This window comes from Ambystoma mexicanum, chromosome 6q, assembly GCF_040938575.1.
Source record: "Ambystoma mexicanum isolate Mex_15411 chromosome 6q, UKY_AmexF1_1, whole genome shotgun sequence".
Taxonomy (NCBI): domain Eukaryota; kingdom Metazoa; phylum Chordata; class Amphibia; order Caudata; family Ambystomatidae; genus Ambystoma; species Ambystoma mexicanum.
Window position 1 is genome coordinate 855,649,147 of NC_090937.1, and position 24,931 is coordinate 855,674,077.

Below are 24,931 nucleotides of genomic sequence, written 5' to 3' on the forward strand. Positions count from 1 at the left end.
AAGCCAGTCAGAGTGACTGACTATGTGATAGGTCTCCGGAGGAGAATGTCACACATGATGGCAGAAGCAAGTGACAACTTGAAAGCTGGTCAAGCTCTGGTCAAACATTGGCATGACCAGAAGGCTAACATGGTTGAGTTTACTCAAGACCAGCTAGTTCTAGTTATGCTCCCAACAAGGCAGAGGGCCTTGCAAGACAAATGGATGGGACCCTTCAAGATTGTGGGAAAACTTGGAGAGGTCAACTATCTGGTGGATCTGGGCAGACCCAGGGAAGCTCCTAGAGTCTTCCACACCAACAGACTAAAAGCATACATCTCCAGACCTGACGTAGGAGCCTTGCTTCTAGCTTCAGCTGCAGAGGAAGAAGAGAGTGAATCTCTCCCTGATCTCCTCAGAGGTGTGCCTTTAGACGAAAAAGTTGAAGGAGTCAATCTCTCTTCAGACCTGACACCTGAGCAACAGGAGGAGTGCAAATCCATGTTAAATCAGTTTGCCTCCCTGTTCTCACTGTCACCAGGCTTGACCCCTTGGGGCCAGCATGATATACTCACTGGTGACTGTCTGCCAGTCAAAAGCAGAGGGTACAGAATGTCAGAACACATCAGAACCCACATCAAAGGAGAGGTCAAGAAGATGCTTGATCTCGGGGTAATAGAGCCCTCTACTAGTCCATGGTCTAGCCCAGTTGTGTTAGTACCAAAGGCAGGATCCAAAGACTTGAGATTCTGTGTGGACTATAGAGCTCTAAATGCAGTCACCAAGACTGATGCCCACCCTTTGCCCAGGACAGATGAGTTGGTGGATAAACTTGGTGCAGCCAAGTACCTCAGCACATTTGACCTTACGTCAGGCTATTGGCAAATAGCCCTGACAGACCATGCCAAGGAGAAAACTGCATTTTCAACCCCAGTTGGCTTGTACCAGTTTAAGGTCATGCCTTTTGGATTAAAAAATGCACCTGCCACATTCCAAAGGATGGTGAACCAAGTCCTGGCTGGGATGGAAGATTTCTGCATGGCATAGTTGGATGACATTGCAGTTTTCAGCCACTCCTGGGAGGAACATGTGAACCACCTAGGACATGTGTTGCAGGCTCTTGAACAGGCCCATTTGACAATCAAAGCCAGTAAGTGCCAGATTGGTCAAAGTAAAGTGGTCTACCTTGGACATGAGGTAGGAGGTGGAGAAATAAGGCCCTTGCTCAGCAAGATTGAAGCTGTGCAAAATTGGACAACACCAACTACTCAAACCCAAGTGAGAGCCTTCCTAGGCCTCACTGGGTATTACAGGAAGTTCATTGAGAACTATGGGACCATAGCTTCTCCACTGAATGTAATCTCCTCTCCTAAATTCCCTAAAAAGGTAAAATGGAATGAGGAGTGCAATCAGGCCTTTGAAAAACTGAAGAGAGCTCTTTGCCAAGCTCCAGTATTAAGAGCTCCTGACTACCACCAAACTTACATTGTACAAACTGATGCTTCCAATGTAGGTATAGGTGCAGTTCTAGGCCAACTGGATGAGAAGGGTAGGGAGCACCCCATTTGCTTCATCAGTAGAAAACTGAAGGATCCTGAGACAAGGTGGGCAACAATCGAAAGAGAATGCTTTGCTATTGTGTGGGCACTGAAGAAGTTTAGGCCATACTTGTATGGTTCTACTTTTGTTATTCAGACTGACCACCAACCCTTGAGATGGTTAATGCAAATGAAAGGGGAAAATCCAAAACTATTGAGATGGTCAATCTGCCTGCAAGGGTTTGATTTCACCATTGAGCACAGGTCAGGGTGTCACCATCAAAATGCTGATGGACTCTCTAGGATGTATATCATCGACTAGAGGTATGAGGTTCATCCAGGAGTGGATTAAATCCTCCTGTCCCTTAGTCTGGGGGGGGGGCGAGTGTTAGGGAGAATTCTCTGTTTAGGCTGAATTTCCCTACCTAGTGAGTCCCCCAGCAGCTTTGCTGGATTTCTGGGGTTTCTTTTTTCTCCTGCCAAGAGTGAGACTCTTTTACCCTCACTCTTGGGCATGTTTGAAGTGTGTTTCTTGGGTTTACCTTGGGTTGAATGGGCTATGGGGTCTTTTACCCCATAGGGCCTCATGTGTTTTTTTGATATGGGTTACACAGCACCCTCCGTGCAGTAACCCAGGGGCGTCCTAGGGACTCCCCAACATAGACTCCATACCCTGGGACTGACTACTGTCTCCCAGGGCATGTAAAGTCACCAAAGACTTTACTAGTCTTAAATCCTGAACAGAACCAGTACAAACCATCATATTGTGGACGTACTGGCTGGGGCAATTCGATTGCCCCAGGGTCTGTTAGTCGAGGGGGCACGTCTCCGTCCCCCCTGATCGAGTTTTGGCTGGTGGCAGTGGAAACTACTTTTTATATTCAACCGCAAATATTTTCCTATGGGATTTCCCATTGTTTTAGGCTAACACATTTAATTATTTATTTACGGTAGCCTCAAACATACCGCCGGTTTATATATTTATTATTATAACTCCGGTTGGGATTTTTTGCCAAAACTTGATTCTAAAATGGCGTTGGCGTTCGCCTCTGTAACTCTGACCCAAAGTGGAGCCCTTTGTTCCACTTTTGGCGGGCTTCTCCACAGAAGCCCTCCAAAGTGGTGCCACTCTGTCTGGGGTACTTAGGAGGGGTGGAGGGGGATTTAGGCACCCTGGACTGAGTTACCTTGGTAACTCAAGTCGCACTCCGTCCTGATTGGCCCAAGTGGTGAGCCGGCCGGCTCACCCCTTAGCATGTTTGAGTGACAGCTAGGCTGGGTGAATGGGGGTTTGCTGCATAAAAGCATGGCTTTGGGGACTGGAACTTTAGAAGTCGCCACAGGACCAAGAATCCGACGAGGGGAGGGCTGAGCCGACCTGCTACGACGACACCACCCGGTGGAGCCCTGCTGAACTGTCTCACCACTTTTCCCAACGACCGAGGAGAACTCTTAACGGAGTGGCTCCTTCCCTTGACTGGTGGGGACAACCAGTTTTCACCTTCTTTCCGCTTCTTCGAGGTATCTCGTGGCCGCCTTGCCCGTGCCAAGCACCCCGGCAACCGGAATACCACATTTTTACCACAACCGCGAAAGTCGGTACAACCCTTTAACCGGAGGACTCCGCGGCTGGTTTCTTCCCGGGCAGTGCAACGACCTTCTTCTTCTGCTCTTCAGCGAGAACTTCTTCTTCCCTGACCGACGTCGAGCCTTGCTGCCACTGCCTGGAACAACTGCCACCGCTGGAGGATCCTTCCCGTTTAAGGTACCGTGTTCCGCCTGGCTTCCCTTGCCACCGATTGTACGGGGTAGTTTTAGCCCCCGGCTTTCGAACCTGGGAGTGCCTGGGACACCCTGGCTAAACTTTCTAAGCCTCTCTAAACTCTTTCTGAACTCTTTGCAAGACTCTGAATCCCTAATAACTGTGTGATCTTGGGCACATTTTCGCTCTGTCTGCTCTAAGAGTGGGCCCTGCCTGGTGACTTTTGCTCACCTGTGACTTTGTGCTTCTTTGAGCCTACTGAAAGTGTTCTTGACCTTAGAGTGGTGTGTTTATCCTAATTTTGCTCTTTTTCCCTCCCTTCTTTGAATCACTAGAGTGTCATCTAACGTTAAGCACTCACCTCTGTTTGAATTATGTGGTGTTAACCAAGAGTTGTCTAGTTAGGAATAAGGGTTGGGACTGCTTTCCATATAACTGTGTTTGAAGTGTTTTGCTATATATTGCTAGAGTGTTTTCAACTTATGTGTTCTTAAAATAAATAACTATATACTTTTGAAACCAAGCTCTGGTCAGTGTTTGCTTGTACTATTGTGTTTGAGTACCTATGGTGTATACTTTGCATACTGCCTAACTCTTCTTGAGGGAAGTCTGACTGCTCAGCCACAGCTACCAGGTAAATCTGGGTGGTGCAGACTGCTACCAAGTGGGTTTACTGCTATACCTGTAGTCTTAAATCTTTTGCAGTGTTCCCTAAGGGAACTGCACAGGTTTCTGCCTAACACTGGCCATGTGAATTTATGGCTTTTTTTCAGATGATAACAGTCACCATCACCTTAACTTGGAAGATGTCTGAAAACCTTATTTGCCCAAGGACCCAAAAAACCATTGTGACAGTCGCACATTACAATAAAAAGCTAACATAACATAACCTTGTCCACTGTCACATCGCAGTCCCTCAACCCTACACTGCCACCCAGACCACTTTCTGTCCACATTCAGCAGCCATTTTGTAGCCTGCACTCAGCAACACTCTTCTTTTGGCTCACTGTGTACCCCCTCTGCTAAGCTCCACTCAACAATGTTAACCTATGCCATAGGGATGGAGAAAGACATCACGTTTCTGTTCTTCGGGCAGAGGGGAGAGTAGGTAATCCTGCAAAGGGTAAGGGGGGGGGGGCTGGAAATCATGGAGAAGGAAAAAAACAGTCTTGTTTACTGTCCCGAGAAACTAACTTCCACTTTGAGGCACCAGCCTTCTGTCAGAAGATATCAGGAGTTTAGTTTAGAGGCTCTTGACCACAACCAAAAGGCCACTTTGCCTAGCCAAGAAACTCAACATCTCCAGAAACCAATGCATTACCAGAAACAATGACATTGTTGCCATATAGGAAACAAAGAACTGCAAGAGGGAGGAAAACAATTAGGAGGAAGGCCTTTTCCTTCTATGCATCCTGTCTCTGGAACAGGTTACCAATTCAGAACAGACTGCCCCCTTCATCCTACACTTCTGGCAGGACCTAAAAACAGTTATGTTAAAAATAAACATTTTAGCAATTTCTCCACTGAAATCTACTTCACCCACATCCGCATATCCTCCCAACCTGTTCATACATTCATACAAACATGTAGCGGTGGTCGTGAAGGCTATTCCTGGCACTTCCTGCGATTAGATGTAGCTCAAGGGACTGCTTTATGATTGAACAAAGCTACGAGTGTTCACAACAAACATTTTCTTATGGTACTATTACTGCCAAGGAAAATAATGCTTCTTTTTTCAAAATGATAATTTTTCATGTCATGGGGGTATGGTTACATGGTGATTGCTGCAGCATTGGACTCACGTTGTGTAGGTTGTGTCCCCCAGGGATTTAGTGCAGATTGATTTATTTTGCCATCAAAATCCACACCACTCCATCTGAGGCTGTGCACTAAAGGGAAGAATGCAAATCCTGCGCTGTACTGAGGCTTGTCTCATGGCCCATGTTGGCAAATTATCAGATTTTCTGACTGAAGATAGTGGTAGGACGACCTCAAAGACCCTCTAGATCTTTGATATGCTTAGCATAGCTCTGGCTCCTCTGTCACCATAGAGACAGTACCAGAGGACACATACAGTTTCCCTAAAAAGTTCTTCTTTTCAATGATGTCCTATGGCAGCTAGAACTCTTTCAGGGTAAGAGCTTGAGATTAATGTGAAACCCATCCCAACCGAAATTTAGAAGGAATTTAGGAACGCAGAATTCCCATCCACACCAGAAAAAAACAAGGCTAGAGTTCCCCGTATGTGGTTGAGTAGAAACATCTGTGTATGGGGTTGCGGTTTTACCATACGAAACGTGTCGGTACAGGTAACATACACAAGGACGATGTCACAAACAGCATACCATAACAGTACTGTTGGGCGTGGCAGTGTACTTGGCCGTTAATCTTTACCTTCTCCTCACTCAGCTCATCGCTCCCTTCCCCACTCTTCCCCTGCTCTGCATTCTCGCTCTGCCACTCTTCCCCTGCTCTGCATTCTCGCTCTGCCACTCTTCCCCTCCTCTGCATTCTTTGTGTCCCACTCTTGCCCTGCCCTGCGTTCTCCCTGCCCCACTGTTCCATTTCATCTTCCACACTCTATTAATGCTCAAGGCTCACCATTGCAACTACCTGTCCTGTGAGTTCATAGAGTCTTTCTTAGGCTCCCTGGACGCAGGGGCACGGGCCCCAGCTGATTTTTCCACATACGGACTCTGGAACTGATTTTGGAGGCATGGAAACCTTCTGGTGCCACTTCATCAGGCTTGAAGTGTGATTGGTGGGAGGCAGGGCCAGAATAAGGGGGAATATGAGAGCCTGCTCTGAGAAAGGGCATTTAATTTAAAACAGTGTGATAATGTTCTGAATTTTAAATTCAGTACTGGACATTAGCTACATTCAATGTGCTGTGCTAATTTCCTCAGTACCCTTCTTTCACTGGTCAGCTTTGACCCTTTATCACTAATATTAACAAAGGGATGAGGGAAAGAGAAAATGTAGGATGGTGATCCTGGCCTGATGGCAACCCACATCATGTCAGCCCATGCTGCCACACACTGTTAGCCACAGGAGCAGTGGCATGATGCAGCACTTGCTGACTGTGAACCCAGTGGCCAGGCAGACCTGAGTCATGGACATAACAGCCTCCTGTGCCCATGCAAATCCAAGGCTTGGTTTGGGAACTTGTAACACAGACATACAATATAAGGGTAGATGCTACCACCACCAAAGCAGGAATGCCTACGGGATGCCCCACACTGGGCAATGCCAGCTTCATGAATGAGATGGGCTTGCTCTGGGAACAGGAAAGCAATCCAACCCGAGGTAAACATTTCAGAAACATCTAAAAATATTCTCACCCCTCACCACCACAGTACCATTTTTAAAAAGACAATCTATGGGGTCGTTGTATTGAGTTCCGCTCCTTCGTCCGCCCGACTGATTAATGTCCACTCTGATGAAGATCATCAGGGGGAGGGGAAGCTGGGAAGTGGATACAATGCTTTCAATAAAGATGGTTGCCCCCTTTCAAGCGTTCAGTACACTAAAGAAGGTCCTGAGAAGGATACTCCAGCTGGAAAAATGTGCTGTTTCATTGGAGGTTCCCTTTTAAAATAATGTGGATAACGCTCTCTTGCCTCTAAATGTTGTCCCTGGCTATGTTAACAAAATGGCCGAGGGATATCATTAGGTAGGAACATTGGGTTATTTATGCCCATGTTGCCTTGGGTGCAGTACTGAAGGACAGATTTTCAAGGGAGGCAGTCTCTACTTCTGCAATTGCCATCCAGCTGTATGAGTCGCAGGCTTCTTTGTCATTTTGCTAGAGAAAGCAACTCCATATCTGATTTGCGACCATTATCTTTCCTTGTAAATGATGAAATTATTTTCCAGCGAGCCACATTAAAAAATAATTCATGTCTGCTCTAAAGATCTTGGACTGTCTCATTTTACTGAACTAATAAGAGTATAGCGCCAGTAGGCACACATATTCAGACGCTCGTAGTTCATGAGTTGATCATGGTCACAAAAAAACCTATTCTTGCAGGTCACAGAATCTTGCTTTGAATTACCCCATGTTATAATTGTTTATTTCATTATTTACATTCCAATTGGTATGGCGTTCAAAAACGTTTCTGAAAATAAAAATGAGCTTTTTCTTCTCTCAGTTATCTGCTGGCATGTCATTAAAAAGCTTCACGCTGAAGGTTGTGTGTCTTTCTTGTTCTGTCACAGGAATGCTGTATGCAGTCGGTGGCTATGATGGCGCGTCGCGTCAGTGCCTTAGCACGGTGGAATGTTACAACCCAAGTGCGAATGAGTGGACATACATTGTGGAAATGAGTACGAGACGCAGTGGAGCAGGTAACCATGAGAAAAGTAAATGGCAACATCGTTAGAAAAATTGGGTGATTTTGGTCGTTTCAGACAAATCAACCTTAACTTTCTGGCTACGCTAGTTGGATTGTAGTGTAGTACAACATAGTCAAAATCGCATTTTCTCTTAACGTGCTAATGCCTACGGCAACTAACGACAGCTAACAATTGTGGGGGGCATTTACAAATGGGTTCCTTTGGAATCTGCCTGCTTTTACCAGTTTGTATTTTCAGGTGGATTTCTTCGGAATCCCAGCATGAACATCCATGCTGGTAGTTAGGCAGTGTGATTTGTCTGATGGAGCCGGAAATGCAAGGGAGCATAGTATGTCCACCCCGCTCCTCACCTCTGCCTTATGCGGTGAAGTGACCCCATTGACTTTGCTACATCTAACTGGATATGGTATCCTAAGGCCCACAACCCCAGCTATGTGCAGTGAAAGTATATCCCTAGCATACATCAATTCCTTTTGGAAAAGCAAACAGTAAACACTACATGTGCAATTATTGCCTACTGTACGAATACAAAACCTGGACTGGATCCAGTAAGTGACCACGTTGGAGGACAGACCATACAGAAAACCCAGCCAGGTCACCTTGGCCAGGAGGAAGGCTGGGAAACATACCCTTGAGGTGGACTGCCCCAACCATGTTAACAAACCAACAAGAAAGGGACTAAATCTCCCATAATCTCTCTTTCCCAACAGAAGAAAATCTGGGTTAACTAGCAAAACAAGTTTAGAGATTTGGAGTCAGGAGGATAATAGGGGGGACTGGGTTAATCTACAGCAGTACATTCCAACCCCCAAAGGAGCAACCCAGGGGAACACGCCCTCCTCTCACCCATTCAATGCCCAGAGTGGCGCCAGGAAGCCCAGTTCTTACCCGTACTATTAATGAATACACAGACAGAGTCCCACTTCCTTCCCACACTAGTGGGAACACTGGGCAGAAGAGAATTCATGGCCCCCTCACAATTGCCAGTACAAGAGAGACCGAATCACCTACAGCCACTCCCTCCATTAAAAGCAAAAGAAAGGATACCAGCACTGCACCAAACAAACCAGAGCCATTTTTCTCAACCCTCCCCTTCCGCAGGTGTAATGCTCAATCAATGCCCTGAGCTGTCAGGCACAGGAAATCACCAAAATGAAATTCAGAGAAGGGAAACTCTAAAGCCTGAGACAACGGAACAGACCAACATTTCCTTCCCAGCTAGACAGAAGTTGGATCCAAGATGACGGCTCCCCCATTTAATGACGCCCCTCAGGAACTCAGGACTAGAAAGCATCCCTGCGAAGGAGCATGCCAGAGCGGGCGTGGGGTCACTGTGGCCAATCAGCGGGCAGCTAGTCAATCAAAGGGTACAAGGTCCTTTTATCGCAGGATTTTTTTCGCTGGGTTTTTTACTGCAAATTTTTTAACAAAAAAAACAGCGAATACTTTAGGGGGGAGTTAGAAAATGATATATATGGGGTGTGGGTGTTTGGGAATAGATACGAAATTAAAGGGAATGGAGGGTTGGGGGGAAAACCCCCACAAATAATTAAAAAAAAAATAGATGTTTTTTTTCGTTAAATATTCGCTGTAAAAAAAACAGTGAAAAAACATCCCGCGATGAAATAATATGGAACCAATCATAGCACTCTATAAGGACCAGCTCCCTTGACTTAAGTGGAAGGGAGTTCTGTGGTATAGAGAAAGTAGGGTGTGGTGTGCTGTGGTGTTGTGTGTTGTGAATCTTGGAAACCAGAAATACAGGAATGGATGGAGATGCGCAGATGAATAGAGACTTGGCCACAACCCTAGGCAAGTAAATGTCAAAGGGATAAATGCAGATGCCTTAAATTAGTAAAAGACAGAGAAGGTAAAGATGATGGTTCTGACCAAGGGGAAGGCATAGCAGGAATACGCAGAGGTCCACCAAGAGAAAAAGAGGGTTGAGACCCTAAATACACAGAAGGAGGAAGTACCTCAAATGTGGCAGAAAATGAAAGGAGTAGGGACCATGGTCTAGGAGCCACAGAAGATGCCCTAGAAGAAGGCAGAATATGAGAAGGTGGAGGCCTCAGCCAAGAAGTTGAAACCAGAAAAATGTCCCCTGGGGACTAACCCAGGAAAGCTGATCATACACTTGGAGGTCAACAACATCTTGTGCCAACAACAGTCGGGTTTCAGGGCCTTACATGGGACAGAAACCTCTTTGGTGAATCTACAGACTGAAATACTTACCATTGTAGAGAATAGCTAACCTCGCCTATTGGTACTGTTGGACTTGTCGGCCGCATTCGACTTAATGAATCATTCATGCCTTGTGAGCCGCCTTCGCTCACATGGCCAATGCTCATCTTACGCTCTCGACTGGTTCACATCCTTCTTGGGTAACAGGCAATCGAGAGTGGGATGGGGGAAAGCAACATCCAGAACAGAGTGCATAAATGAGGGGGTCCCACAGGGGGCTTGTCTGTCACCATCCTTGTTCAACCTGTATTTCCTGCCTTTGTGTGATTTCTTAACATCTCAAAAATCACCTTTTCAAACTACGCAGAGGACACTCAGGTCATCCTGGAACTGAGTGGCAATTATGATTTGGACTCTGCCAACTTACAAGAAGTTTTTGGGCTTATCAATGACTGGATGAACTTGAATTCTCTGTGTCTCAATCCGGCTAAGTCTGAATTGATGATATTTGGGACCACCCAAGCCAGTTCCAAGCTGGGTGCCGATTACTCCAGCCTGACAATTGATAAATCTGTAATCGTCATCAGAGACAAAGTCAAGCCGCTAGGTGTCCACATGAATACGGCCGTCAATTCAGTCGCTCGTGTGCAATGGTAGTTCATAGTACTCAATACCATTTTAAGGTACTAAGACATGCTAAACCTTTTTTGCCACTGAAACATCTTGCTACCTTGGCAAGAGCCATTATCCTGCCTCGGTTAGACTACTGCAATGCCCGACTCTTGGGGGCAAACTCCAGCTGTATTGACGCACTGCAGATCGTACAGAACGACGCGGTTCGAGTTGTCTATGACATTCATAGGAGAGACCACATCTCAGGGGCCAGGAAGGAGTTGCACTGGCTCCCTGTGGTAGCTAGGGTTCAGTTTAAGGCCATCAGCCTGGCCCACAAATGCATATATGGTAATGCGCCCAAATATCTGAAGAAACATATGACCAGCTACAATCCCTCAAGATTGCTGCGCTCCAGCACTAGTGGTCAGCTTACCACCCCTAGAGATAAAAGAAGCAGAGGCCTGGGGAGATCTTTTCCCATGGCTCATATTTGGAATGCCCTTCCTTTGCCGTTGAGGCTAGAAACCAGCTGGACACTTTTTAGGAAAACTTTGAAAACTCATTTATTTTGCTAATCCTTTCATGATCTGTGTCTTCTTCTCTACTGTCCTGTCTCCTAAGGCTTGTAGTATAAATGTAGCGCCCTGATGCCCTCAGGCTTTGGCGCTCTATGAATAAATAAATAAATAAATAAATACAGTGTCCTTGTAAAGTGTTGGGGAACAATATAACTAATCTCAAACATCCTGAGACCCTTAATAAAAGGCATATATCTTTATTATGTCATTTTTTGCAAGTTACCACACTGACAAATGCTGAAAGAGGAGGTTGACATGAAAAAGCAGCGGTAAACACATTTATTTCCACTATTTCCAATCTGCTTAGCAATGAACATGACCCCAATGTCGACAAGGTAAGGTGCTTATCAACCAGATATTTAGGCTGACAGAATAGGTTTTCAAAAACAATTCAGCAGAATTGAATAGGGCGTTGATCAAGAACCCTGTAAAATACTATGCAGTAAAGCGGAAGACCATTTTGAGGGGAGGTTGGCAAGAAGGCCGTTACTTCTGTCCAGTCTTATTTGAGCCATAGAATGGCTATACCCTTAAACTTCAGATATCCATATCTATTCTATGGGTAAGGAAATCAGAGGTTAAAGGGTACATTTTATGTAGCGGTACGAGGGATTAAATGTGGGTGTTAGAAAATGTGTTTTAACTATGATTTGGCGTAGAATGTATTTTTTATTCTTCTGCCACTTATAGAAGAACATTCACTGCGTTATTCCAGTTTGAAACTGAATTAGTTTTGCTCAGTGCAGACTGGTCATTTCTTATTTGTTTCTTAAATGATTGAAGATTGTTATGCCTGGTGAAAACCCCTCTCCTTTTGATTAGCGTTTTATTTTATGATATGATGTATGATTTGGTATTTATAATGCACCTATTCACAAGTGGTTCGAGGTGCCACAAGACAAGGAGGGGAGGCAGAGGGATGACAAGACAAACAATCTTACTGGGCCTTGTGACATTCAGATCGTGCAAGTGCAAACGAGAGGTGCAGGGGAGAGGGTGCAGGGAGAAGTGCAGGGAAAGACTACGAGGTGTAGTGCAGTCAGGAGATCTACCCCCCACTCTCTGTTTGGAGAAGCGTCTGACCCACAGAGAGTTTGAGGTAGCTGAGCGGAGGGCTCTAGCAGGAAGGTATTTAGGTAGAGAGTGTTGGATATAGAGAGGACACGAACCCAGGCAGCCTTGTGGATGGTGCAAAGGGTCGTGAACTCAATCCTCATTGGGAGCCAGCGGAGAGATTTCAGAGCTGGAGAGATGCAGTCCCTGGGCTTGAGGCCAAGGATAAGTCTTGCAGTCCTGTTCGGGATTAGTTGAAGAGGGCGAAGGGTAGAGTTAGGAAGATTAAGAAAGAGGCTGTTGCAGTAATACAGCCTGAAGAGAACCAGAGCTCTGGATACAGTGAGCTTATGGGGGAAGATGAGGAAAGGTAGACTACCTCTGAGGAGGTGCCATTGGAAGTAGGCCTTCTTAGCAAGGTCTGTGATGTGAGGCGAGAGTGGAGTCAAAGATGACGACAATGTTTTTTGCCTCACAGGAGGGCAAGGGGAGGGGGCTCATGGAGGGCGGCCAGAGGTAGAGAGAAAAGCGGGAGCAGGGGTCCCAATGAGAAGAATGTCTGTCTTACTGGCATTAAGGCAGAGGTCGTTAGAGGTGCTCCATTCCTGAATAGCGGGTAGAGGTATCCACTCACTTTACAGAAAAAAATCAAAGTGATAAGTTTGACCAAAGTAAAAAATACCAAACATTTTAAATAAATATATATAGGAGTGGGGTAAAGGGTTACCATAGGTGGGAGTGGGGTTGAAAGGGTGGGAAAACTGGAGGATGATTGGGGAGCACCCCAAATAAAATAAAAAAAATGTGGTATTTTTTCTGTATTTTTCTACCTCAGTAAAACTTACCACTCTGAATTTTACTTTGGTAAAATCATATATAACCGCGGATAGACAGTCAGGGATGAGTAAGGAAGGAGATGAGGCTGAGGGTAGCCTGAAGGAGAGCTGTGTGTCATCTGCAAAACACTGAAAGTTAGAGGAGAAGGTAGAGATCAGGGGAGCCAAGGGGGCCACATAGACATTGAAAAGGCCGGGGTGAGAGGATAGAGCCCCGAGGACCACCACATCTGAAAAGAGAGGTGGTAGAGAGAAATGACACAAGTTGGACCCGGGAGGGTATGGCCAAGAGGAAGAAGGTCAGCCATGCCAGAGCCTGTCCAGTGATGCCAAGGTTTACACTCAGATGATTGATCAGGGTGGCATGATTGACTGTGTCAAAGGCAGAGGAGAGGTCAAGGAGGATGAGGACAGAGTGAGAGCTGGAGTCAAGGTTGGAGAGCAGATCTTCACGGGTGTTCAGGAGAGCACTTTCCTTGCCTCTGGCCGATCTGAAGTCGTACTGATGGTCATGGAGATAACCAACAGATTCAGTGTGGACGTTTAGCTGAGAGATGGCCAGTTTCTCAAGGAGTTTGCCCAGGAAAGGAGTGATAGAGACCGGGCGATAGTTGACCAGACAGGAAGTCTCAGCAGAAGGCTTTTTCAGGTGAGGGTGCACAAGGGAGTCATTGAGAGGAGAGGGGAAAGATCCAGTAGCAAAGGAATGATTGAGAAATCGGCCAAGGCTGGAGCGAGGGAAAGAATGTTGTCCTTAATGAATCTAGAGGAGCAGGGGAGCACCTGTTTGGATGAAACTTTCATAAACCGGACTTGTCTAGGAACATCATCAGGTGTTATAGGAGAGAGAGAGGAGTGTAGGAGAGGAGGGAGAAAGGTGGCCAAAGTGGGCCTGACAGAGGTAGAGGGAGAGAGGTGGGGAGAGGAGGAAAGCGTGGAAAGGATGTCCTGAGTTTTAGTGCTGAAATTAGAAGCTAGGGCCGTACAGAGGGCCTGAGAAGGAACAGGAGAGGTGGAGACTGCAGTCCGATTAGCCAGCTCCTTGCAGATTTTAGAAAATGTTACCATGTTGTTAGAGGCCGCAGAGACATGGGCTTGAATGTGGACCCTCTTCTTAGAGAAGATGGAGCATCTGTATTGCCTTTGGAGCAGGCAGCAGGCCAGTTTGTCAGTGGATGTGCCCGAAGCACTCCACTTCCGCTCGGTCACTCTGCACTTGAGTTTCAAAGTGGCCAGGTCGGAGTCATACCAAGAATTGCACTTGGAGACAGGCTTCAGGCGGATCCACATGACAGGATCAAGGCTATCGAGTGTGTTGGAGATAGAGAGATGAAGGTTGGAGGGTCTGTGTCAGAGTGGGAGTCAGCCAGAGGGGTAGGAGGAGGAGAAGGAGAGAAAGTAATGGCAAAAGCTGCAAATGACACACCGCGTCATGGGTGGAATGACCGCAAATGAAGGTGGCAGTGCTGGGGTAGGTTTTGCCAGGAGGACAGACAGTTTCAGGTGAGCGAAAAGCAGAAGAAACGCTGAAGAAAGTATAGTGGTACCTTCCACAGAGACTGCTGTACACTGGAAGTTGTACAATGTAAGTGCAGTTACTATGGGGTCGTCAAAGGGAGATGTGATTACTATGTTCTGGTTAAAGCATTATTTTGCATACCAGGGCTTATTGCCACTGGTGAAACCGTCAGCTGTTGAAATCGCTTTTTCCCTCCCACCCTCAAAAAAGGACACAAAAGAGCACAGGTTAGATGGCGGGTAAAGTATGGGACCCTGCAGAGAATAAGAGACTCCTCACTCTGTGTATAGGAAAACAGGAAGTGCCACCAGTGGCATTCATCTTCCAGCTTTAACACACAGAAATGAACACTCATGAATTGAAGCTTTTTAGGGCGTGAAAACAAATTTAATTAGGGTCATCATTACATGTTTGTCGGTCCGAAAAAATTGCCAGTAAAATTACCAGTGATTTCCGGCACCTGTAATTTTCCTGGACCGGCAAAAAACATGTTTTTGCCAGTGGGGGCACTGATTTACCTCCAGCCAAGAGTTGGAGGTAAATCAGATCCCCACTGGCAAATAAATGCCAGAATTACTTTCAGTGGTACCGGCACCAGTATTACATGTGCCGGTAATTCCATCAATCCCCTCCATGAAGTCCTACAGGACTCTATAGAATGGGGATTCACTGCCCTTTCCACCGCTTGCCATATCCCGGTAATAGTGGGATATCAGGCCGCGGAAACGGTAGGGCAATTTGCCGGTATGCCACTGGAATCGGTTTTGTTGCTCTGACTTCTTAACTGATGCCCTCAACTTTGTACTGTTTGTATTTCTTTTTTTAGGTGTTGGTGCGTTAAATGGTTTACTGTATGCAGTAGGCGGTCATGATGGTCCATTGGTTAGAAAAAGTGTTGAAGTATATGATCCTACTGCCGGCAAATGGAAACAGGCTGCCGATATGAACATGTGTCGAAGAAATGCAGGTGAGAAGCAAGTTGTCTGGTGGAAGGATCATTGAATTATATTCCCACTGTAGCTCTAAGGTGTTGGAAGAGGGTATCAGAAACAGGGCAAGGAGGGGGATATGTGATGAAACAACATAAATCCTTGCTTTATATTTTTATCAAAGGTTTTGTATGGTGACAACATCACCTGTCGGGGCAGTTGAACACCTATTTATAGAAAGTGACAGAATCAATTGGTTATTTTGAAATTCAGTAATAGTCGTTTTTTCACATCATAGTACTCATATAGATTCTTGTCATCAAAATTCCCCTTTCTGAAAATCAAAATGTAAACCATTATTTTAGATAAAAACTATTCAAAGCTAGAATCCATAAAGCTCCGTACTCTCATCCATAATGACGGTAGCTTTTGAAAAGTGATGCTTTTTTATTTTGTTTTCAAACTAAGGAACAAGGCTGTGGAAACTCACACTTAATACCATGCTTTCGACAACTGCCACTTCTCAATGGTACACTCATGTTGAGTACGATTTTCTGCCCTGATCTCCTCTTTGCACAACTTGTGCACTCTTAAACAGTGATTATCATTCACATGTTCATTTTCCTTGCCATGCACATGTTAATGTTAGTCTAGACTGTAGACCTCTGGCTGTGCACCAGCCCTAAATAAAAGGAATATTGGGTAATTTTTCCAATTCCAAACTCCTTTTTTACTCATAAAATGCCCCTTGGGCCATCTCGTGGATGCACCGGCACCGTTATGAACCGTGCCGCTGCATCCATGCTCCCCAACCGCATTCAGCCCTATGGGGTTTATACCGGCACCTGCGAATGGGCAATTACCGGGCCACAACACTCGTAATGGCTTGGTAATTGCCCATTCACAGGTGCCGGTCCCGGAGGCGAGTTTGGCGGTAGCCGTGCTTGTCATACAGGCACGGCTACCTCCAAGCTCCTAATGAGGCCCATTCTCTGATCATATTAACACCTCTCTGGCCTGTTTAGAATCTTAAATGACTGAGTCCATTCTAATCACTCTGGAAACAAACACTAACATGGTACAGTCTAACACAATCTCAACGTTGGCAGATTGCCATCAGTAGAATGAGGGTCAGATCTCTTCCACCACCTTAATCTCCACCTTAATCGGGGGTGGAAAGGATGTGGGAAAGGCAAATGGAGACAATGGGGCTCCCACAGCCCCCAATATCCAAATGACTAGAGGGGGAATCGTTAAGATGAGTCTTCTGTGCACCCCTGCGTGCTCCCACTGATGAATTCTACCATTCTTGAATCAGACATTGAGGGAGAAACAAACAGAGCAGATTCAGCATCCACCCAATGCCCTTCCCCCATTCAAGTTCTCTCCTGTCTCCCCCTCAGATGTCCCTCAAATCATCCAACACCTTAAACCCTCGAACTGCAAGGGAGACCTCTGCCCCGCCTATATCATCAAAATGTGTACCGAGCACCTGGCACCTACCCTCTCTAACTTCATAAATGCCTCTTTGCAAAAAAGCTTTGTTGCAGCCTCTATCAAGGAAGCCTGGGTCACCCCCTGCATCATCAAAAAACCCACACACTGGATTACTGAAATGCCATCCTTGCAGGCACCTCCTCAGAAAATCTGGCTAATCTTCAATTGATCCAAATAATGCCCTCCGGTCTGTCTGGGGCCTCAAGCGATCGGACCATATCTCTCATGCTGGACGTGAGGCTCACTGGTTGCCAATCAAAGCACGTATTGATTTCAAGATCCTCTCCATAACACACAGATGCATCCACAATACGGCACCCTCCTTCTTCACCCAACGCATTTCCAAAATAACCAAACTCCCTTGCCTAGAGTCCTCATCCACTCCCTCATTAGCCATCCCCAGATTCTCAAGAAAAAGAGCGGGGGTCACTTGCTTCACAGTCATTGACCCTGCCTTGTGGAACGCCCTACCTCTCCACATCCAAGAGCAGCCATCCTACTTTATCTTCAGAAAACTTCTAAAAACTTGGCTGTTCGATAAATATGACTAAACTGAAACTGGGGTATCCCCCTTACCTGACTATCCGCAGCATCTACTATCATGCTTATGTACTTTTCTGTTTTTGTCCTGTTTACCAATGTACCAGCGCTGTGATACTTACGGGTTTGGGCGCTGTCAACAAATACAGTAAATACATGAATTAATTAATTAATTAATAGAAGACCGGGAAGATAGTAATTTTTCTCCATAGAGAAGGGACAGAAATTGCATTTGGGCTAGTAATCATGGTGCAGAGTCTCAATCCATCTCCAGTCAGGAGGACCCGTAGAGTTCACATATTTCATTGTTCTTCACGCTAAAACTGCAAGCATTGGATTTCCTGTTGACCTCACTAGTAGAACACTGCAAAAGTATTTTCAGAAAAGTCACCTCACACAATGAAGTGCTCAAGCCGATTACACGACAGTTAGATATTAAACTGACACTATCAAATGGGGCACGTTTCATCTCTTAGCAAATCGGACCAGATGTGGAAAAGAACATACACGAGACACCCAGACCCTTATATGACTGAAAATATTAGATTACCTACAGCCCACAACGCACGTGATATTACTCCCATACGCATTCATGCTCCGGCCTAGGAGCCGACTTACTTAGAATCTGTGCATCCTAAAACTGCTTCTCCTCGTGTCACTAACAACTCATTTGGGAAGGAGAGATCTGAGTATGAGGTACCTATAACGAGGACATTTTTTAAAAATAAAATCTTTACTAACAAGCCTAGTCGCAAAGGTAACAAAAGAAGAACAATTGTGAAATCCACTCGAAATTATGGCCATTTAGATGGTTCTGGAGCAGGAAATAGCTGCCTTAAAATAGAATTTGATGGGAAATACATTCTTGTAACTAAATCAGGCAAGAAGCACAATATGAACAAGAAACACAAGGAAAATGGGGTGAAAAAGAAAAGTCTGGTTAACAAGATCTTTGAAAACAATTTCTCCTCAACTGACCCTGAGTTACCTAAAGTATTAGAGGAGATGCTGTCATCTAATCCCCAGAATACTCGATAGGGCATTTTACGAAAAAAGAAAAGGACAATGTACATCAGAGAATTCTTTGTTACAGGGACCTCTAAGTCTCACAATCCACCCCTATGACCCACCAACAACCGGTAAGACGACGTAAGCTGTTGTAAGATTTGAGCTATTTGGAAGGAATTAGCCGACTGTTTCGTGAGCCAGTACTCATGGTATCACATCAACTCAATGAGGTAGAGTCCCATGGTAGAATTGAACTGATACAACAGGAGATATCCACCCATTCTCAACATCCCATACTAGGGTGGCAAGACAGGAGCTACTCCAGGGCCTTAAATACATTTCATCCATACCCATGCAGGAATCATATCAATAATATTACACTCGAAAAACAAGCAGCAAAAAGCAATCTAGACCCAGAGTTGGGCATTGATATCCAAAGCATGTTTTCCATAACCAGCCATTGCGCATTTAACCGCAATGCGATGTTATCTTTATTTCATCTTATTTACCCTTTGCACTTGATTACATCCAACAACATAAAATTTGTAGACCAGATGGAAAAGGCGCACTTGGCAGGGGTCTACTTCTGTTCAGATTCAGTCCGAGATTCAGTGTTGACACACACCAATGAATTCTTAAAGTTAGGGTATGAATGCAGTAAAATTACCAAAGTAAAGTTTAGGTCTTTCTGACCAGAACGCCGGGGGGTAAGTGGCCCAAAAATCACTCACCGATCTCTGATGAAATTTTGACTGTGACAGTCACTAAACATGGTTAAGAAAGACCTATGTTGAGGCTCCTACTCCAACTAACCCAAGTAACATGGAGGGAGCGGAGACTGGTCATGGATAGCAGGGGTTCTCCAAACTAAAGATATTTGCAGATCCTTACAACACATAACTAGTGCTCTTCTGGAACACCAGAGGACATGCCCACTACCAGTAACCATAGGGAATCTGAAGTAACCTCAAGAGCTTCACTGTGGTTGCTCTGCAAGAGATTTGGGCAGTAGACATTTTAAAGTGTGATGGAAGGAACCACATCCAGGCTCCTGCAAAGCAGGGGTGACTAGGTAGACCCAAGGGAGGTCTGCTAATCAGTGGCTCCAATGCCTACTCGCTGAAGCAAGTTGTGGTCAACTCTGACCATGTATTAGTGGGCCACATTGCGGGGAACTGGCTAGGGCAACACCTATCAGCGTTGTTATAAACATTTATGACCCTATATATATATGAACCTCCAGGTTTGGATCACCCATTAGAAAGACTATTATGGAGGACTTTAACTGCGTGAACCTTATACCCGCATTCATTCTGGGTTACTTGAATGTGAAAATCCCACACTCAGAAACAGGTGAATTGGAATATACTGATCGCACAACTTAGCCAATCATTAAATAACACCAAAGGGAAAAAATGTAATCACTATGGGCGTGTTATGCTCAATGGTAGGAGCTATGGAGACATACCGAGTGAATTCACCAGAATAACAGATAAGTACGTGTCCAGATTGGATAGATACGGTTTGATCTAAGTGTGCTTTTGTTCTTTAGTACTGGTTCTTACTATTGGAGTACGGGAGGAAAGAGATCACCTCCCTTTAATTGTCATTTGTGACTCCCCAGAAATCGCAACTTCGGAAGACAGGATTGGTTCAGTGGAAATCAATGAGGCAGCTAATAGAATTATATGTAAACCACACAAGTTGTAGGGAACTGACCAGTGATTTATGTGTCAAACTTCAGGTTGCATTTTCCATTGTAGAGTTGGAGCTCCATATCAACACACCACTAATACTAGCATGAGACTGGAACTGCCTGATGCAGAAGCAGCAACTACTCAAGAGGAGTATGAGGCCCTTATTACCAAAATTATTGCGTGGACATTTCCCAACCCAAGTCCAAGGTACAGGCATATGGTCCCTGACAAGCCTAAGCTCAAAAACCATCTTCATCCATTTAATTCTCACATACACAACATAGAAAGAATGCTTAGCAGTGATTTGCGTAAAGCAGCACAAGCAAATGTCAATTTTGCTAAGGCGCCCATCAAGATGGGCTATTGAGTCAGCACATCAAGATCCTAGACAGATGGGTTTTGTTAGAGGTATTGGGACGGGATTGAAATTGTTCCTATTAAACCTCCTAAAACTCCAGGCCATTAAGGGTAAGTACAATTTGTATGTTGCCTTCGTGGACCTGGTGCAAGCTTTTGATAGCGTGAACCGGGAGTGTTTATGGTCAAAGTTGCAAGGCTGGAATTATCCAGAGGAGCCTCTGGAGCCTATTGAGACTCTCTACTCAGACCCCATAATGCAGGTTGATTTTGATAGCCAGGGATTGTTATCAAGGGAGATTGGGATCAACAGGGGCTTAAAGCAGGGGTATGCACTGGCCCTGATTCTCTTTAATTTGTATATCTCCGACATGGTGGACACACAGAGAACCATGCGAGTCTCCCGCGCCCTCCCCCCTGAAAATCAATGGGACTTGTCTCCCATGGATGATTTATGCGGATGACTTGCTGTTGATCAATAGAACGCCTATAGGTTTGCAGCGGAGATTGGATGCTCTGCAGACGTATATGTCTCTCAACGACTTGCGAGTCAATCCAAAAAAATCTAAAATCTGATCTTCAATGGGGAGGGAACAGGGGGCAAAAGCTTTAGAAATTCAAATGGTGTGTTAATCAACATCCACTAGAATGTGTGGACTCCATTATATACCTTGGAGTCTGTGTTAACCAAAGCGTGGCTGAAATTCCCAGGGCAAACAATTTACAAACTAAGGTCAAAAACCTTACAGCCCATGGTAGGATTCTGCAATGGAGATTCGGTAAATTTTCTATGGAATCCATGATTATATTCTACACCCAAAAAGTAATCCCCATCTTATCCTATGGAGCAGAAGCCTGTTTAAATCTCAAATGGCAATTCTGGGAAATTTTGGAGGGGGCGTTTTGGAAAATAATATTGAGGTTGCCTGGGTGCCTGCCAATGGTTTGTCTTTGTTTTGAACTTGGCCTTTCATCCGTGCATGCAGTTTCCCTGTGGAAATCTATTTCTTTATATCGTAAGTCTCTACTAGCTTGGACGGTTTCTCAGTTGTCTATCTTTGGTGATACTAAGGAGGGGGTGCGGACGGACCTTCTGGGGGCATGGAAGACCAAATGTATCAACAGCCTGTCGGAGTTGGATTTTTCCGTTGAGACTTTAGTGTCTAATCCAAGACTGGTAAAAAAGAAATAGTTTCAGCAGGACTGGCTATTAACCCAAATAAAAAGGAACAACCTAAGCCTTATGGAGGATTACACCTTGAAAGGTAAGCTATTAAAGGACGTGCCAAAATATCTGAGGATGTTCCCCTGCCCTATAATTCGAGGGTCTTTCGTAGGATTACGCTTAAATTTATATCATACGCACAAACTCTTGGTGGCCCGGAAACAAAGGGAGGAGGGTCTGTGGTCTTGTAGATTCTGTTGAAAGCCTGAAGATCCGGAATCTTAAAAGCATTTCCTGTTATCTTGCACAGGCTGGACAGACAGGCGTACTTGTTTCTTGGGCAACATCATTTCTTCTGCCCCAACGTTAGGGATTGATGAACAGTGGTTTAAACTCCTGAAGGGAGAAAATAACTTGATAGTCTTTGCAATAATAAAAGTCCTTAATAGAATCCCATTGGAGATCGAATGCTGTCCTCGGGCTAGCAAGACGCAGATTGTTGTTATGGATCAGGCGTTTGAATAGGCAATGGGGATTGCATGTAGGTGGCCGGACCCAGCATTTATTTGTGTTGGAAGTACTGTTCCCTTTTTGTTTATTTTCTCTAGTCATTGGCCCTTGTTATATTCCTGTTTTTTTTAATGTTGCATGTTTTTATAATATGTGTTAGTACATTATAGTTTGTGTAGCACAATAGGAATGCTGCAACATTTAAAATATTGCTTCAGGAGACGGGGTGGAGTGATGATTTGGCTAATCTTCTTGTTTTTTGTATCTTTTCCCTTTTTTTCTCTATTTCCTGCTGCTCTTCTTGATGTTTATTTAAATGTTATTCATTAAGTTTTTAATGAGGTAGTTGTTAAAGGTTTGTAATGAACCAATAAAACAACAAAAAAACAAAAAAAAATGTTCATCAAACGTTGGTTGCCAGATGCTCTGAAATCTTAAAGTGTCATAGTTGGTTACAAAAGTAAGCAAAAACTCACTTGCTGGAGGCATTTAATCAGGACTGTCCAAAGAACGACTCCAGGGAATATTGGAAATTGTTAAGTAATAATCCTCACAACTTCAAACTGATGGCTGGAGCATCCTTTGAAGCTTAGGAAGGCCACATCACGAATAACCTGGGTACCCTCACTGGATCAGGAGTAGTGCTGGCATGAGCCTCAGTAAAATGGTCCTTAAAACATAACGAGCAGGACACTGACAACTTCATAAAAAAGATCAAAGACTCGAGAGACTCGGATCCAGATTGCATCTGCAAAAACCTGATGAAAATCAACTCTGGAAGATGGGGCGAGGTGCTTATTCAAATGTTTTAGTCTATCAGTGCCACAGGGGGTTTCCCTGATTCCTGGACCAAGAGCATAGTGGTACCCGTCTACAAAAGTGGTCCGCACAATGACCCAAACAGCTACCCATCTTGGCAATGCTAAACGCGTCCTCCAAGATCTTCGCAAGGATGTTGTTGGCAGAACTAGTAGAAGGGGTCGAGCAAAAACTTATATTACCTTTTACCCATTTGGGATTTTGCAAATCTTTATCCACCGCTGATATCTTGATGCTTCTCAACACTATTGTGGAGAGTGCCTGGAGCCTCAGAAACAAACCAGTATACGTGGCCTTTGTGGATTTCAGTGTGGCGTTCGATACAGTGAACCGTGCGACTTTCTGGTCTAAATTGGATGCATGTGGCATCCCTCATGGACTACTTAAGATATCACTATGCTCAAATACCACAGAACCAGTGTCTGTGAAAATGTAACTGCTTCCATTAGCACAGCCACAGGATTAAAACAGGGTTGTATCATAGCCCTCCCTTCAAACTGTATATGTCCTATCTTTCCTCGTTCCTCATCGAGAAAGCATCCCTTCCACCCAAACTGGGTACAGCAAGTTTGTCTTGGATAGGGTATGCTGATGACCTCTTACTCCTTAATCTTACCCCGAGAGGGCTAGAAGCCTTAGTAAATCAATTGATGTTATTCACTAAATTGCATGATCTAAGAATAAACATGAATAAAATGAAAATTATTGCTTTCCAAACGGACAAGAAAAAGGTATCAAAGAAATACTCCTGGACACTGCAGGGGAACAGATCGAAGAATACAAATATCTGGGAGTAACCTTTGATATACTGGGGCTCTCATCTTACAATAATAGAGCAGGAACTCAAGCGACAACTGAAAGCCATAAAGAGATTCTCTGTCCAACATGCAGGATACTCTCTGCTAGCTCTGGCCACAGTATACAAAATGATAATTATTCCCAAGCTCACTTATGGGCATGTGTTTTAGGGAAGAAATAAAGTGAAGGAGCTATGGAGACTGGAGAGCCTTAGCATTAAGTCACTCTTGAATCTTCTGGTTTGCACGCCGGTAGAATACCTTCTGTGTGAACTGAACATCAGTTCCATTAATAGGGCTCTATTAATGCAGCAAGCAATGTACTACTGGAAAACTGAAACTCAGAGCGACTACTAGCAGAAACCAAAAAAGCTGCTGAACTTGAACAAACAAGTCACCTGTACCTCATCGTGAAAGCTGGGAACTAAGTGGGAAATGCATTTAGGTATTAACTGTCTTGATCTAACTTGCGCCAAATACAAAAGTCTCTACCTAACAGACATGGACCAATTTGGCTGGGAAATCTTCCAGTAAAGACTATATAAATGGACAGTTAATAGAGTTGAAACCAGGTGTGTACATTAGAGAATTCCCTAACTCATTTATCTGAGACGAATGTTCAACCTGGAAGAGACCCTGGACAAAATTGGACCCAGATTGGCTCTGACAAAAGCCAACCGCACATGCAGGCTCTGCAAGCCAAACGAAATTGAAACTGCTGAACATTTTCTTTGTGCATGCCAATTTACTTGCAGCAGGAATAACTGACACTTTCTGTACAGAAACTCTGTGGCAGCCAAGGGCAATGACATTCCACTAATCTATCACTTGACTAAGCTATTGGGGCCAGGTACAATTGTTCTCAGTGCTACTGGACTAAAGGGCCAGCTAGTAACAAGAGGTTCTGTACCTGTTGACATCCATTAGTCGAATAGGCTCGATCATTTTGTAATCTTGCATGTAATTTGATAAAGATACCTTGACTGTAGGGTATTATAGCAAAAAACATTTTTCATTAAATAGCTGAATATTTGGACGGATGATAATAAATGTTTTTAAAAAATAAATTCCAATTTTAATTTTGCTAAGAAAAAACGATTTTGTAGGACATCTATTAGGGTTTTGGAGGAAGTGTACTCCTATTTGATGTTCTTGGTCTGTCCTCATTTTCAACAGAATAGCAGCTCTTAAA

At 44.6% G+C, this 24,931-nt stretch overlaps 1 protein-coding gene across 1 annotated transcript in view; it reads left to right on the forward strand.

The window, feature by feature from the left end:
• KLHL2 (kelch like family member 2) overlaps positions 1–24,931 on the forward strand; it is an 864,825-nt gene that overhangs the window by 765,386 nt on the left and 74,508 nt on the right. The window contains exons 12-13 of the mRNA XM_069631381.1: positions 7,498–7,626; positions 15,247–15,387. Coding sequence (XP_069487482.1) covers positions 7,498–7,626; positions 15,247–15,387 — 270 coding nt within the window. The remainder of the gene's footprint in view (positions 1–7,497; positions 7,627–15,246; positions 15,388–24,931) is intronic.